Consider the following 13,636-nt stretch of genomic DNA (forward strand, 5'->3'; position numbering starts at 1 on the left):
GACTGTGAATGTTGCTGTTAATGATAGCGATAGTGATCATTTGAAAACCTAAGACAATGGCATAGCGTTAGACATTTCGCCCATTAGAGACAATTCCATGGAGCAGGGCAGGAAGCAGCTTAGAGACCGGTGTCCATCCCTCCAACACCACATTCAAAGGTCAGAGTAGCCACCTCAGAGGCTGGTGCTTAGCCTCTTAATGTCCTATGGACCTCGCATGAGCTGGCGCCAACTGTGTTCCAGGGAAGCCTCCTCCCACTCCCCCAGGACCCACAGATCTATTTACCAAGGTCAAGGAGGAGATAAACATTATTTCCCACTTTAGCACGCGGAGTTTAGTTCAGCAGTGATTTCTCTGGAAGCTTCAGCAAATTTGGTTGGGGCCTGGACACCTGGAATCAGCAGCATTCAACCTTCTGGAAGGCAGAGGACTGGGCAGAGGAGGAATGAAGGTGATGGAAACCATGAGGGTCACCACAAGGCTCCTTTGTTTTTCAGGATGAGTCCAGGTGTTCAGTAGCTCATAGGGGAACAGAATCAGAAACTGTCACAGATGCTCCAGAAATAATTCATGGCATAGGGGACTATGAGGATGGATGAGGAGTCTCTCTTTTACCTAAAATGATTCCAGGTACATGTATAGGAGGAAAAGACCAGAGTGACTCAATTATTGATATTGTGATATCAATAATACACACCATGAGCTAGGCACTGTTCTAGGGGCTTTACACATTTTAATAACATTCTGGTAACAAGCTTCTGAGATGGCACTGTGATTATCCCTATTTTACAGATGAGGAAACTGAGGCACAAAGAAGTTAAGAAGCTTACCCATCACTTAATGGTGGTTAGTGAAGCTGAGGTTCTTGCCCCAGGGTCTGACATATGGGCCCATGCTTTTCAACAGTATGCATTTCTGCCTCACCTTAAAGGGCAGTGCCACTTTATCTCAAGAATCTTTAAGGATCTGATGCTGCACAATGCAGAGGAAGGATTGCCTGGACTAATTAGAAAACTGAGGTGGCAATCCTGGCTCAGCCATATTTTTGCAGCTCTCTGGGCTATAAAATGAAGCAGACTGGGTGGAGTTCTAGCTCTGCACCATTTGTTGGCAGAGAAGAGATTTGACGTCTGTCTCCTATTCTGAAATGGCACCCTACCCCCTCTTTCTACTTTCAAGACAGCTGGGGGGGGGGGGCTGGGGATGTGGCTCAAGCGGTAGCGCGCTCGCCTGGCATGCGTGCGGCCCGGGTTCGATCCTCAGCACCACATACAAACAAAGATGTTGTGTCCGCCGATAACTAAAAAATAAATATTAAAATTCTCTCTCTCTCTCCTCTCTCACTCTCTCTTAAAAAAAAAAAAAAACCTATGGGAGTCATACTATACTTATCCTAATGCTTCTTTAGGATATGTGCTTCTTGAAATTAAAAAAAAAAAAAAGACAGCTGGGGGGACTCCCTTCTAGAGGGAAGGGTATGGGACTAGGAAGCAGGGATCTTAGTCCATCTTGCCTTCAGTTTCATTACCTGGGAAGAGGGGGTGCTCTGATAACAGCAGCAAGGATTCACAGGTATTTGCTTGATCCTGGCTGGCTCAATCCAGCCCTCCAGCCTTCTGAAGGTTGCCAAGGTCTGGTCGAGCTGTGGGTGAGTGGAGCCAAGGCCTGAAGAACTAATCAGTGGAAGAAGCCGTTTGGGCTTGGTACCTCCCCTCCCAGATGGGTTCTGAACTGCAGTCCACAGAGACAGGCTGGGATTTCATCTCATGAAGTCATTTTCTGGAAGAAGTGGCCTGGAAATTTAGCTCTGATTTCGTCCACTTGCTTCAGCTAGAACGCCAAGATTAGCTTATTAGACTGGTTAGGGACCCCAAGTGTTCTTAGAACATTTAGTGAAGTGAACTTATCTTTTACTATGTTCCAAGTTGTGAGTTCTCTGATCTTCTACGGGGGATATTTTGCAAGATTTGAGGTTTCAGATCTGTACTCTCTTAGAAACCAGTGGTGTGCCCCTCCCACTTGACATACACTATTCAGAATGAAGTTTAGTTCAGCAGTGTTTTCTCTGGAAGCTTCAGCCAATTTGGCTGGGGCCTGAGAACTGAGCTCTCTCTAGATGGTTGTACTCTCTTGTAGTGATGAATAGCATCACTAAATATCTCTGTGATGGGTCTGTGGAGAGGTGGGAAAGGAGACACCCAACCCCCAGCTCATTTGTTAGAATTGCTCTTAGGCTCTGTCTTCTCCCTACGTCACTGACATCAAATATTTCTCTTCTATGGTGGGAGAGTTAAAGTTTTTACTTCTTTGGAAACTCATGTCTCCTTGCTTTCAGTGAGCTTGTGCTAAAAGCATGTTAGCTCTCTCATTAATGTCTATAGAGAGGTCACTCACCCAAATTCTGCCTCTGCTAGGGCAGGTCACTGCAGCTGTCCCTAACCAGTCACTCTGCACCACAGAGGGTGGAAGAATTTTGGTCCCTTTGCTTATTCATTCTGCTAACATTCAGGTGGTAGCTTTGGCAAATGTCTTTGACCAGGCAAGTTCCCAGTTTGGTCACTTGACTGGAGTCATACTGTCTGAAACCATTTTTTTTTTTTCCCTCTGTTCTGGGGATTGAACCTAGGGGTGCTTTACCACTGAGCTACATTCCCAGCCCCACCCCACCACTTTTTTTTTTTTTTTTTTGAGACAAGAGTCTTACCAAGTTGCTGACACTGGCCTCATGCTTGTGATCCTCCTTTCTCAGCCTACCAAGTTACTGGGATTACATAAGTGAACCCCTGTGTCTGGCTTGTCTTAACAATTTTTAGTGATTCTATTTCCTATCCAGTCTTCTATTTTGTGAAAGGTAGAAGGTTACGTTCTTTACTTTAGATCTCTTTAGGGTGTGCCTGACTGAGATCAAGAGCACCTGTTCTTGGTGTCCTCTTCTTCCAACCCTTCCACCTTTCTCAGCATCCCCCCTCCTTTATAACACTTAATTGAATACACATTTCATCTTCAAAATAAAAATTTATTCAATCTGTAACAAGAACATTGAATCTGCACATTTGCGCACAAGTTCACATTTAAAAACAGCGGAGCACATCAGTAATAAAAAAAAATCTATGATACAAGTGGAACATCCCAACCACCAGGAAGATTAAGGAAGGAGATGAGACCACTCTTTATATTCTGCTTCAAATGCCTCAAAAAGGTCCCAGAGATTCCAGGGAGCACCTGCTTTATTTAATAAAATGTGAGCATAAATTTTGGGGTAGCCTGGGGCAAAGGTAACAGTCAGTGGGTGAGCCTTCTGGACTTGTTTTCCATGTTTAGAACAAGTTCTACAAAATAAAGTAGGTAACAAACAAAAAAGGCACCTTTAGCTATGCCAGGAAACCAAAATCCAACAAAACATAAACATCAAACAATTCCGTGGCCTTATTAATTAGAAAACATTTAAGGACCAGTTCCCCAGTTTTCAGTTTGGGTTACCAGCTTGAGTTAAGGGCTGGGTATTAGTTCTCCATGTGTATGCAGTATGCTGCCACCAGTGTTACTGTGAGGACACAGATGGCAGTACCAGCCATACACCTCTTGGGGGATATTCAAGATAATAAGGATGATTCCAGTTTAGAAATCCTGTCCTAGATCTCTGGGGCATTGAGAAGATGAGGCTGGTTTTCTTTTCATAGCAAAAACCAGGCTCAGTCATCTTCCATTTCCAGGCTAGAAAAGTACAGAAGCACCTTGCAATAGCTCTCCATGGCGTCAAGGGACCCCAATCCCTGGGAGAAAGGTTAGGAGTGTGCAGCTTCCTGCTTTGGTGGCAGGTCTTTTTCTAATATGGATGTTGGGTGAGTTGAGGCAACAAATACACTTATGTCTAATACATGCCTTGATCTTTTAGTTTGGAATGGAAAACAAAGTCCACGATGCTATAAGTTGCAATGGTGCTAAAACAAATAAAATTTCATGTTGTCTACTATCAAAAAGCAAAGCAATATTAAACAAAAACCATACTAGTCATTCACCATTACGACCATCACTATTTAGACACACTGCCACTGAAGAAATGACGACTATTTAATAGCGCTGGACGGGAGTGCAGGACACAGATGAAAGTCAGCTCCAGGTTTTACCCACCTATCCACAAGGGCTGACATGGCATTGCTTTATGTGAGGACCCATAGGACAGCTGGGGCCTGGGTGCCTACAGGACTGAATAGTCAACATGATGATGCATATTTTAATACAATGTAAACTAAGTACCCACAAAGTTGTCTGTAAAAGCCAAAGACGGCTTTATTTTAAAATGCCCTTTAAAGTGACTTTTTGCATAATGCTTTCTTAGGAAAAAGAAACAACTCCCACAAAACATCTTTACCAAACATGCCTAGATCACTTCAGAAGTGATATCCTCAGATGAAGCAGGCAAGAACTTCTGTGAACTCCTATGTCTACCTGACAGCATCTGTCTGGGGCCCGTGAGCAAGAAGGACTTTAAAACCTGAGGTATCATCCTCAGGTTGTCCTCAGAGATTCTGGTAGTTCCCAAAATGAGAAAAAAGGAAATACAAGTTGGGACAAAGGTACAGAACCAGGAAAACACTAAAGAGGCTTCAAGACTGAGATTCTAGGAATGATCCCAAACAGATGTTCTAAATAGAATCTGAAAGGCAAATAAAATGGAGGAGGAGGAATACTACCATATTACAGAACTGTGGTGTACACTATTAAATGTTTCCAAAAGAAAGGGTTATTATTTCTTTCCTGTTGACCACAGGTAACCACCTAGATTATAGCTGTGTCCTCCTGGGGAGTTTTACCCCATGTACCAAAATGTCAACTCTTTTTATGCATGCACACGCACACATACTCCTCCAGTTATTGAAAGACTATGGTGATCTTCAAAAAAAGAAAGAAAGAAAGAGATAAAGAAGAGGCACTGGACAAGAGATCAAGGTTTTCCTATTCATCTCTATTAATCTACCAAACCTGTTGTTCCAGGTCTGGGTTTTCCATGAACAGAAAAGGGAGATAGGCCACCCAGTATTATCAAAAAGTTTGAAGAAAAGAAAGTCTGGAAAGTTCTCAACTGCCCCCTGCCCCTGACACTGCTCAACCATGTACATAACTCAAGAACACCCAAGTGTGGGGATTTGAGAGGGCTGGCAAGACCCCTTGGCATGGTTGTGCAGAAGGCGTTTATTTAGGTAGGTATGTTAAATTATTAAAAAATATAATTAAAAAAGGAAAGCAGAGCAAGACTATTTTTCTGCTCTTTATGAAAATAAAGTTTTGTTTTATTTTTTCACAGCATTAGAGGGTTTCCTGCCCAACTTTGTTAGTATTTAATGCACTGAGTGAGCATTAAACACAGTGGCAGGTGAGAAAGGCGCACAGTGCCATGTTGTTCACGCTGCTTTACTTCTTAATGTATGGGATGTGGATGTTACTCTCACCCTCCATGCACATCCCCCTTCCCAGCCCCACCACAATTTCTTGTCCTTTGCCCATCTTATTGGTGGTGGAATAGCCTCAACAAAACTGGGTGATTTAGACAGATGAGTCCTGGAATTCATCACCCTGTCTTGCGAGCCTCTTCACACTGGTACATACCACCTAACAAAATATTTTATAACACATAAATATCCAGGAATCACAAAGCTCCATGGATGACACATTTTAACACATAAGGGAACTACTGAAGGATAGCACAGGTATACAAAATTATTATATCACAAGATACTTTCCACACGGGGCTGGCTGTCCAACCTGCTTCCTGGCAGTGATGTCAGACACAACCATGGCTTCCATATGGCAACTGGGTCCATGGCTCCTCTGGAGCACCTACAAATGGCCTTGGTCCAGTTTATCTGGACTTTTGGGTCATTCTACCACCTGCCCCCTCTGAACTCTGACCTCTGACATCACCTTGAAGTCTGTACATCTGTCTCTTCCTCTCAGGGCTCTCGTGAGCCAAAAAACTAAGTCTCAAGTTTGTACTCAGCCAATTCTCAGCAATGTGGACATCAACCAAAGCAAACAGGAAGGAAACTTGCAAGCCTTTTCAGTTTTGATGAGCTGTGGTGGGTCTTTTATTCCAGGCTAAATATGTTTTCTGTAAGAAGCTCAAAGAGGCTTGTTTATGGCAGGTGCTCCTGTGTTAAGGCTCTCCACACAGCAGCAAAGCAACAATATCCTAAATGGAGTCATTATGGGTGCTTGCCCGTAGCCCAAGCCTCTATTAGGAGCTTCCACTCTGGGTAACACATACTCCCTGGCTGTGATTCTGCTACTGGCAAACAACATTGTGGGATTTTAGTCTCGAACAGAAATCAGCCTTCGGTCACACTGTGATCTAATGGGAGCCTTTAGGGTTTTCTCTAACTGGAAGTTACTAATGCATCATTTGGCAGGAGCTGGTGATTAAAAGTCTCCATTTAAACAATTAAAACCACCATCAATGTACTGCGCAGATTCCTATCAACAACTATCAGTTTATTTCTGGTGTCTTTGTGTTGTTTTCCAGTTGCAACTCTACTCCTTCTTTAAAAAGAATCAAAAGACCCCACAATATTAACAACAAAACATTGTAAGAAAGTGACATTATGTACATAAATACTGTGTATAAACTTTAGAGAAATGATAAACTTTCCAGAAAGGGGGGGGGAATCTTATGTCAAGTGTTAACAGTGATAATATAGAAAACTCTGCATTCAATGGAAGTTATACATATGTAACAATTCAAATATAATCTAAGAAATTAAAAAAACAGGATGGGGGAAACAGAATGGAGGAGGAAAAGAAATTGGAAAAAAAATATGGCCATTAAACTCAAAAGGCCCATAGATTATTCAAGTAATGGAAGGGTTAAAACCCTACATATTTATTCATTTTACAAGAACACATGGACTTGATTGCTGTTTTTCAAACTTGTCTCTCTACTTTGTTTCAGTGAGAGGGTGCTGCAGAGCACACTTCCTGGCAGGTGGAGCCAGAGTGATCAGCTGCATGGACTGTACTAAGCCAGAAGTTACTCAGCAGCAACCTCTCCAACCTTAGCTTTTATCATGCTCCTCCCTCTTATCATGCTCTCCTCCACAGAAGACTTTTTGGATTTCACTCCAGGTTCCTTTTTAATCTAATTTCAAAAATTACTATCTGGGGGAAAAAAAACTATTTGCTTGGTAAATTTACAAAGCCAACATGCTTTTCTGTACTGATATGCTCTGGAATACCAGAAGAAATGGGTTCTAGAAGACTCCTTTTAAAGCAGAGTGGAATGTTCCTACTTCAGGAACTCCACAGGGTTACAGTGGAGATGAAGGTCGAGGGCACTGTAATGTCCTGGCTGCCCTTCAGCCCATTTGATGCCTCAGGTCTAGAAACCATCACTGCAAAGGCCTGGGCCAGCACTTCCAATTCCCAGCTTCAGTGCCACCCTCCCCATCTGCTTCCTTCCCTCAATCAAGCAAGCATGACAGCAAAATGAGAAGCAGGTAGCAGTTCATTGAAAAACAGCAATTTGCCTTTGATAAAGGTGTTCTTTGAAAATGAGCTCTTTTTTTTTTTTGAGGTTTGAGAATTTTTTAAAAATAAAAAATGATGAAATGGTCTTGCCGTCCAAATCAACCTCTCTCTACACACACACATATACACATACACACCAAGAAAAACCCAAACCCTGCATGCGCCAGGAACAGTAATATGACCAAAATATTATAAAATTAACCAATAAAGTGCATGTTCCTTACATATTACACCTGCCCCTTTACAAACATTTCTCTAAGAAAATCACATGTGTAGGCTCAGAATCACATGGTGTTATAGAAGGGGTTGGTTGTCCGTTTTTTATCATTTGCCCTTTTCAGTCTCCTAAGGGGGTGAGTTCTGCCATGTTGCTGACGAGTTGCCACAGCCACCCCTGGAGCTGGGCCTGCACGCTGCAGTCCCTGGGTCTGTAGCAAAGGAAGGCCTCCTTCAGAACTAGTCAATTCCAGTCCTGCCCTGGGGAGCAAACACTGCTGACTATAACCAAATTCTTTGGCATACTGCACAAGAGGCCTTTCCACTGGCTTGCTCTGTGCAATACACTCTGTTGTTTTGAGTTGTTCTACAAAATACTTGGTGGGCTCTGGGTTCTGGGGGGCACCTGGTTTTTTTTGGAGCTCCTGGGCCTCCATGGCATGCATGCCTGAGTCTGTTCTGATGAAGGGCTGAAGCAATTTGAGATGAGGGGACTCTGGTAAATAGTCTTTACAGAGGTCCAGGTAACTTAACTTGGCGAGAGACGCTGAGCGCCTCATTTGGGATGGTTTGGTGAACCCTGCCTGGGAAATCACTCGCAACTCAATTTCTTTAGCACGCTCCTTTACCACATTAGGGCTGTGACTGAGATTCTTTATATCTTCACTACTGGAGCTATGTGGGAATCGACAAGCTATGGGTGATGGGTCTGTTTTTTTCTGTGACTCCCCAGTGCTATCACTGAGTTTGCCAATTACACTTAGGTCTTCACTACTTAACTGAGAACCCATGTGGGTCACTTGATATCCCCTGGAGAGGGGATCCTCCTGCCTTTCTTCCCAGCTAACCTGCTCTGTAGAGGGCTCACTGTCTGTGGTGCTGCTTTGCTCTGTGAAGCCTTCCAGGTGAACCATGGTATGGGGATGCAGGTAATCCAAGGTGGCAGATGGTATGTGGGTTGTGCAACTGACAAAAGGTGCTACTGTCTCCAGGGCTGTTGATGGGATGCTGTTCCTGTCTTCAGGGGTGCTCTTCATAGAGGTTGGGTTGGTGGGTCTATAATGTTCAGGAGAAGAAGAATAAGGCAGAGGTAGCACTTGAGGGTGCAAAGAAACCTGGTTGGGGTCCAGAGTCCTGTTCAGATTTTCATCAAGTGCACAGAGCACAGTGACAGACTTCTCCACTTTTACATTCCTCAATCCTTGTTCCCCACTCCCTTCACTGGTGGCTATTTCACCACCTGACCCAGTGTGATCAAGTGATGTAACTGTGTGGGTGTACTCAATGATTTCTATCCTCTTAGGAAAAGGAAGAGGGATGGCCTGTGTCTCAGATTCTTGGTATGAAACTACAGTCCTCTGCTCCTTTGGGACTCCTTCCTGCTTTGTCCTAGTATCTGACCCTGGGCACTCCCTGGGAACTGGCAAGGGGTGATAGTCTGACAGCTCAAGTGCTGGAACGACGACACTCTGCTCACAATGGCAAAGTAAGCCAGCCTCAGACCCACTGCCTTTTCCTTTGCCCTTGTTCGTCTCTGGTTCCTCGGGGACAAATGAATGTTCTGGGGTGGTTTCATCATTTTTTCCTTTTGGTGCCAGGTCTGCCATGGAAGAATCATTTTTAGAATTCTTGCGAGTAGACAATGAGGTACATGCAGGGGTGGTACCATGGTGCTCCTGCTCCTGCCGTAAGCGCTCTTCAAACTCCAGGGTGGCTCGCCTCACAGACCCAGAGCACCACTTGGCACCTGACTGCATCCCTGGGCCCCACAGCTCGTGTTCCCCCTCAGCTGGTTCCTCGTCTTCCGAGTCTGCTGTGGACGAGTGTGTGGGGAGACAGCTTTCTGGGTTGTACTTCCCTGAGTCTTTGGCTAGTTCAGGCTGGGTTGTGTAGAAACCCTCATCTTGTTCTAAAGGTTCAGGTTTGTTCTCTGGGGCCTGGGTCCTCTCAAGGGGCAGTTCATAGATAGTGTTCTTCTTTGGTGTATGGCATGGGTTGGACAGGATGTCCCCCTTTATCTGAATTTGCCCAACTCCTTGACTGATGGACTCAATTTCAGTGACGATTTCTTTGACTGAAATTGCATTTTCTGGATGAGACTGCATGAAGATGTCTGGGCTGACCAGTTCTGAGATTGCCTAAGAAGAGGAAGTAGTGAGACGATTATGGCATATAATAGTCTAATTGAAAATGCTACTGTACTGCTTATTAATCTTCTGATCCAGGAGAATTTATCTGATTGTGAGAACATGTGTCCTGGAATGGCTGGTACCATACTTTGCCTATCTGTTTTGTCAGACTATAAGAAAAAAACTGGGATTCATCAAGGCCAGTGAAAGAATACTCATTATAGGTTGTATTGCTGTCTACTAATCTTTCTGTTCTGTTTACTCAAGCAGGATTCAAATCTAGTACCTTACTTTAATAGTAATTAGCTTGGAGTTTCCATAATCTATATTTTCCTAGGACCACAAGCCACCAGGATTCAGGCTATACCGGGGTAAATGAAATCTTCCCTCTCTAATCAACTTCCAGCTTGATCCTAACTTGTTCAAGAAAAGAGTTCCATTCAAAGACTCAGTGCCCAGCATGAGACAGGGAAAGATGGATGTGGCTGTGATCTCCTGTCTTGCTAACTTTCATCCATATCTTTCCCCTACTCTTTCTAGTGGCAGCATCCCAGCACAGAAGGGCAGGGAGAATGCACCTTGTATCCGATTGCACAATCCCTTAATTTCACAGGGCTCTTTCTGGAAAAGGCTCCTTTGTTCATGCAGCCATGTGCCTCAGCAAACTTAGAAACAACCACTCTTGGACATTTTACTCTTTTACCAGTTACAAATTCCCAAATGGGTTTAGAAAAAGACTAAAGAAAATTGGCCAATGCAAAATCAGATCCTACTGTAAAAAAAAATTAGAATTTCAAAATCTGAAAATGGTCCTTGGATACTCTTAAAGGATTACTCTATCAATCTACTTTGTTAACATTTTATGTAAGACTTCAAAGTATAGTATTTGCATAGGAATTGTTCTCGTTTTTTTCCTTCAAAAGAGAATCAGAGCTAGCACAAACAAACAAGGTCAGTCATGCCTTTTGGGGAAATCTGCCAGGACATCAGGCAGAAGTGAACTTGCCAACACTAGAGAGATGCCACAGCCAGCCTAGTGTGTGCACCAGTATGAAGGGAGGACTCATATGACCAGGAATGCTGAAGGAAAGCTATTTCTGTCAGCGCTGCTGCACCCGCTAGTCTAAAGGAGAGCTCAAGTATTCTGACTTCCCAGTAGAAACAAAACAGAGGCACAGTCTTTGGGAATGAGGGAAGAAAAGCAGAGGCAAGAGCTGCTCTGGGGTAGTTAAGAAGAGAGAACAGATGAGTCACGGACAAGGTGGGGTAACTATGAAGTGTAAATCAGGAGATGTCAAGAATCTAGTCAGCTCTGTTAAAATCATTAGGTGAAAATTTGTTACAGTAAATTTGTCACCATTTATTCTCCAACTACTGCATGGTATTGATTTAAGAAACCATTATTTGTTAGATGCATCCTAATTTTAGGAGTTGTCAAAGTGAAAATGAGTCTTAGAAGTGACAATATATAGTATTTTTCTCCCCTGGTCTTATAATAAGATGGCTTATTATAAGAACTATATGTGACTAAAAAGAATCTTAGGATTCTGTCTGTTCCTCAAATTCATTTTCCCAAACCAACTCCTTTTTTTGGGGGGGCACTGGGGATGGAACCCAGTGGCACTTTACAACTGAGCTATACCTCCACCCCTACCCCACTTCTTCTTCTTTTTTTGTTTCTGAGGTTTGAACACAAGGGTGGCGTACACTGAGCTACGTCCACAGTTCTTTTTTTTAATATTTTTTTTTAGTTGTTGATGGACCTTTTTTTTTTTTTTAAATTCATTTATTTGTATGTGGTGCTTAGAATTGAAACCAGTGCTTCACACATGCTAGGCAAGCACTCTACCACTGAGTTACAATCCTAGCCCTCCTCAGTCCTTTTTAAAAAAATTTTTGAGATAGGGTCTTGCTAAGTTGTTGAGGCTGGCCTCAAACTTGTGATCCTCCTGTCTCAGCCTCCCCAGTCACTGGGATTACAGGTGTGCACCACTGGGCCAGGTCTCTAATTCTTGAGTATCGTAGAAGTGGATCTGAAAAATTCAGAAACTTTATTAACAGGGAGCTGTCAGCATGGCAATCAGTTGCTACTCCAACAACTATTTATTCATGTCTAGTTTTTGAATTTTCTGAGACAAAGAGAATTTTCCAGACAAATTTATCTTCTCAGGGAGGCACAAGTCCCATTCAGGCAGCATCTGAGTCCCTGGCACTTCATTACTGGTAAGTTTTGATATAAACTGTAGAGGTCCACAAAGGGGATCTCTCCTTGTTCAGCCAGGACATTGGACATTTGTTTTGGCTAATCCTTTCCTCTGTCATCCCCTCAGAAATACTTCTAATGATACCAAAGGCCTGAAAAAAGATAAAATACTCAAAAGGCAATTGAGGATTTAAAAAATATTTAAATCCTAAGTTTTGAAGAAAAATATTAGTAGACCATCTCCTCCTTACTGCTTCCTAAACCTTTACAAACATAAAAATAAAGTGACCATAACAGAACCTCAAATATTTTGTCTTTGGAAAGAACTTCATTAAATGGTAAACTATAAGAATAGTTTTTACCTTTGACTGTTCCTCATCCACTGAAGATTCTTCAGATGCATGGGGAGTATTACTCAAAGAGCTGCTTCTCTGGTCATCAACAGTCACTTCGGATGGGGCTACCTCTATCACTGATAGTCGACAGCTCTCACTCCTTCCTCCACCTAGTTCCTCCATCCTTGAGTGGGAAAAAGATCGAGACCGGGTTTCTTGAGAGAGTTCTACAAACTTCTCTAGGGCACTAAAAAAATCAATGCGATCTGTACTGAAATCTGAGATTTCAGCCTGGCTACTGGGCTGGGAGCTTGGTGACTCAGGATCAGGGGACATAGGGAGGTCTTTCAGTCGGGATGTCAATTCTTCCATAGGCAGTAAGTGGACATTCATGTCTGCTTTCAGTGCATCTGTCTCCAGATCTTCCACTGTTAAGTCTGGGAACTTGTTGGCCATTTCAGTGGCCTGTCCAGGTTGGATTAAGACTTTGGATGCATGGCAGTTGTCAAGAGGAAATTTTGATTCATTGAGACAACACCCTGATGAGCATCCATTGATGTCATTTAAGTTTAATTCATCTTCAATCTGTCCAGCATGAAATTCCCTAGAAGTAAACTCCAGGCAGATCATTCTTTCTTTGGTACACAGGCCTTTTTGATTTGTATCTTGTGGGATCACATGTTCTACAAAGACAGGAGGCATGGGTGGGTGACTCTCCATGGTCTTCACTTCAGCAATCTGGTCTGCTGAGGTGGTGATCTCCTTCTTATTGAGTTCTAGCCCAGGTTTGCAGATGGGTTCATGGTGGTCTGAGAGGTCGCTATCTGAATGAGATCTCCAGAGTTTGTTATGCCGCTGTTTGCTGTGGATATACACAGGAAATAACTTACTCTGGTTTGTGAAAATAATCAACACCCTCCCAGGAAATCACTCCCAGATAAAGCTTAACCTGTAAAATGTTCTTACATTGCTCAACAGAACTAGGCAATAAACATTTCAAAAGATACTCAATTTTACTAATAGCAAAAACCAAAATAAAGCAAAATAGCAATAAGTCAATATGAGGTTTTTTTTTTAATCTACCAGTTTGACAGGAAATAAAATCATTGATAACAACCATTGTTGATAATCGTATGGCCAAACAATCCCTCTTATACACTGATGGTAAGTGTGAATTATAGAACATACTGAGTCAAAGATGGCAAATTTAACCTTTTTTTGGTACCAGGGA

The 13,636-nt window shown here is 42.9% G+C and overlaps 1 protein-coding gene and 1 long non-coding RNA gene across 7 annotated transcripts in view; one reads left to right on the plus strand and one right to left on the minus strand.

Moving 5' to 3' along the window:
- The window catches only part of LOC124094241 (uncharacterized), a 92,280-nt gene that overhangs the window by 387 nt on the left and 78,257 nt on the right, over nt 1–13,636 (plus strand). The window lies entirely within an intron of this gene.
- Nucleotides 2,997–13,636, minus strand: part of Ssh2 (slingshot protein phosphatase 2) — a 262,197-nt gene continuing 251,557 nt past the window's right edge. For all 6 annotated transcript variants that reach the window (XM_046446879.2, XM_046446876.2, XM_046446875.2 and 3 more), the window contains 2 exons: nt 12,433–13,267; nt 2,997–9,876 (listed from right to left, as the gene is read on the minus strand). In XM_046446879.2, coding sequence (XP_046302835.1) covers nt 7,807–9,876; nt 12,433–13,267 — 2,905 coding nt within the window. In that variant the 3' untranslated portion in view covers nt 2,997–7,806. The remainder of the gene's footprint in view (nt 9,877–12,432; nt 13,268–13,636) is intronic.

The sequence above is a fragment of the Marmota monax genome, unplaced genomic scaffold (genome assembly GCF_021218885.2).
Source record: "Marmota monax isolate L192 unplaced genomic scaffold, Marmota_monax_Labrador192_F-V1.1 WCK01_AAM20220418_F8-fsc00138, whole genome shotgun sequence".
NCBI classification, from domain to species: Eukaryota; Metazoa; Chordata; class Mammalia; order Rodentia; family Sciuridae; genus Marmota; species Marmota monax.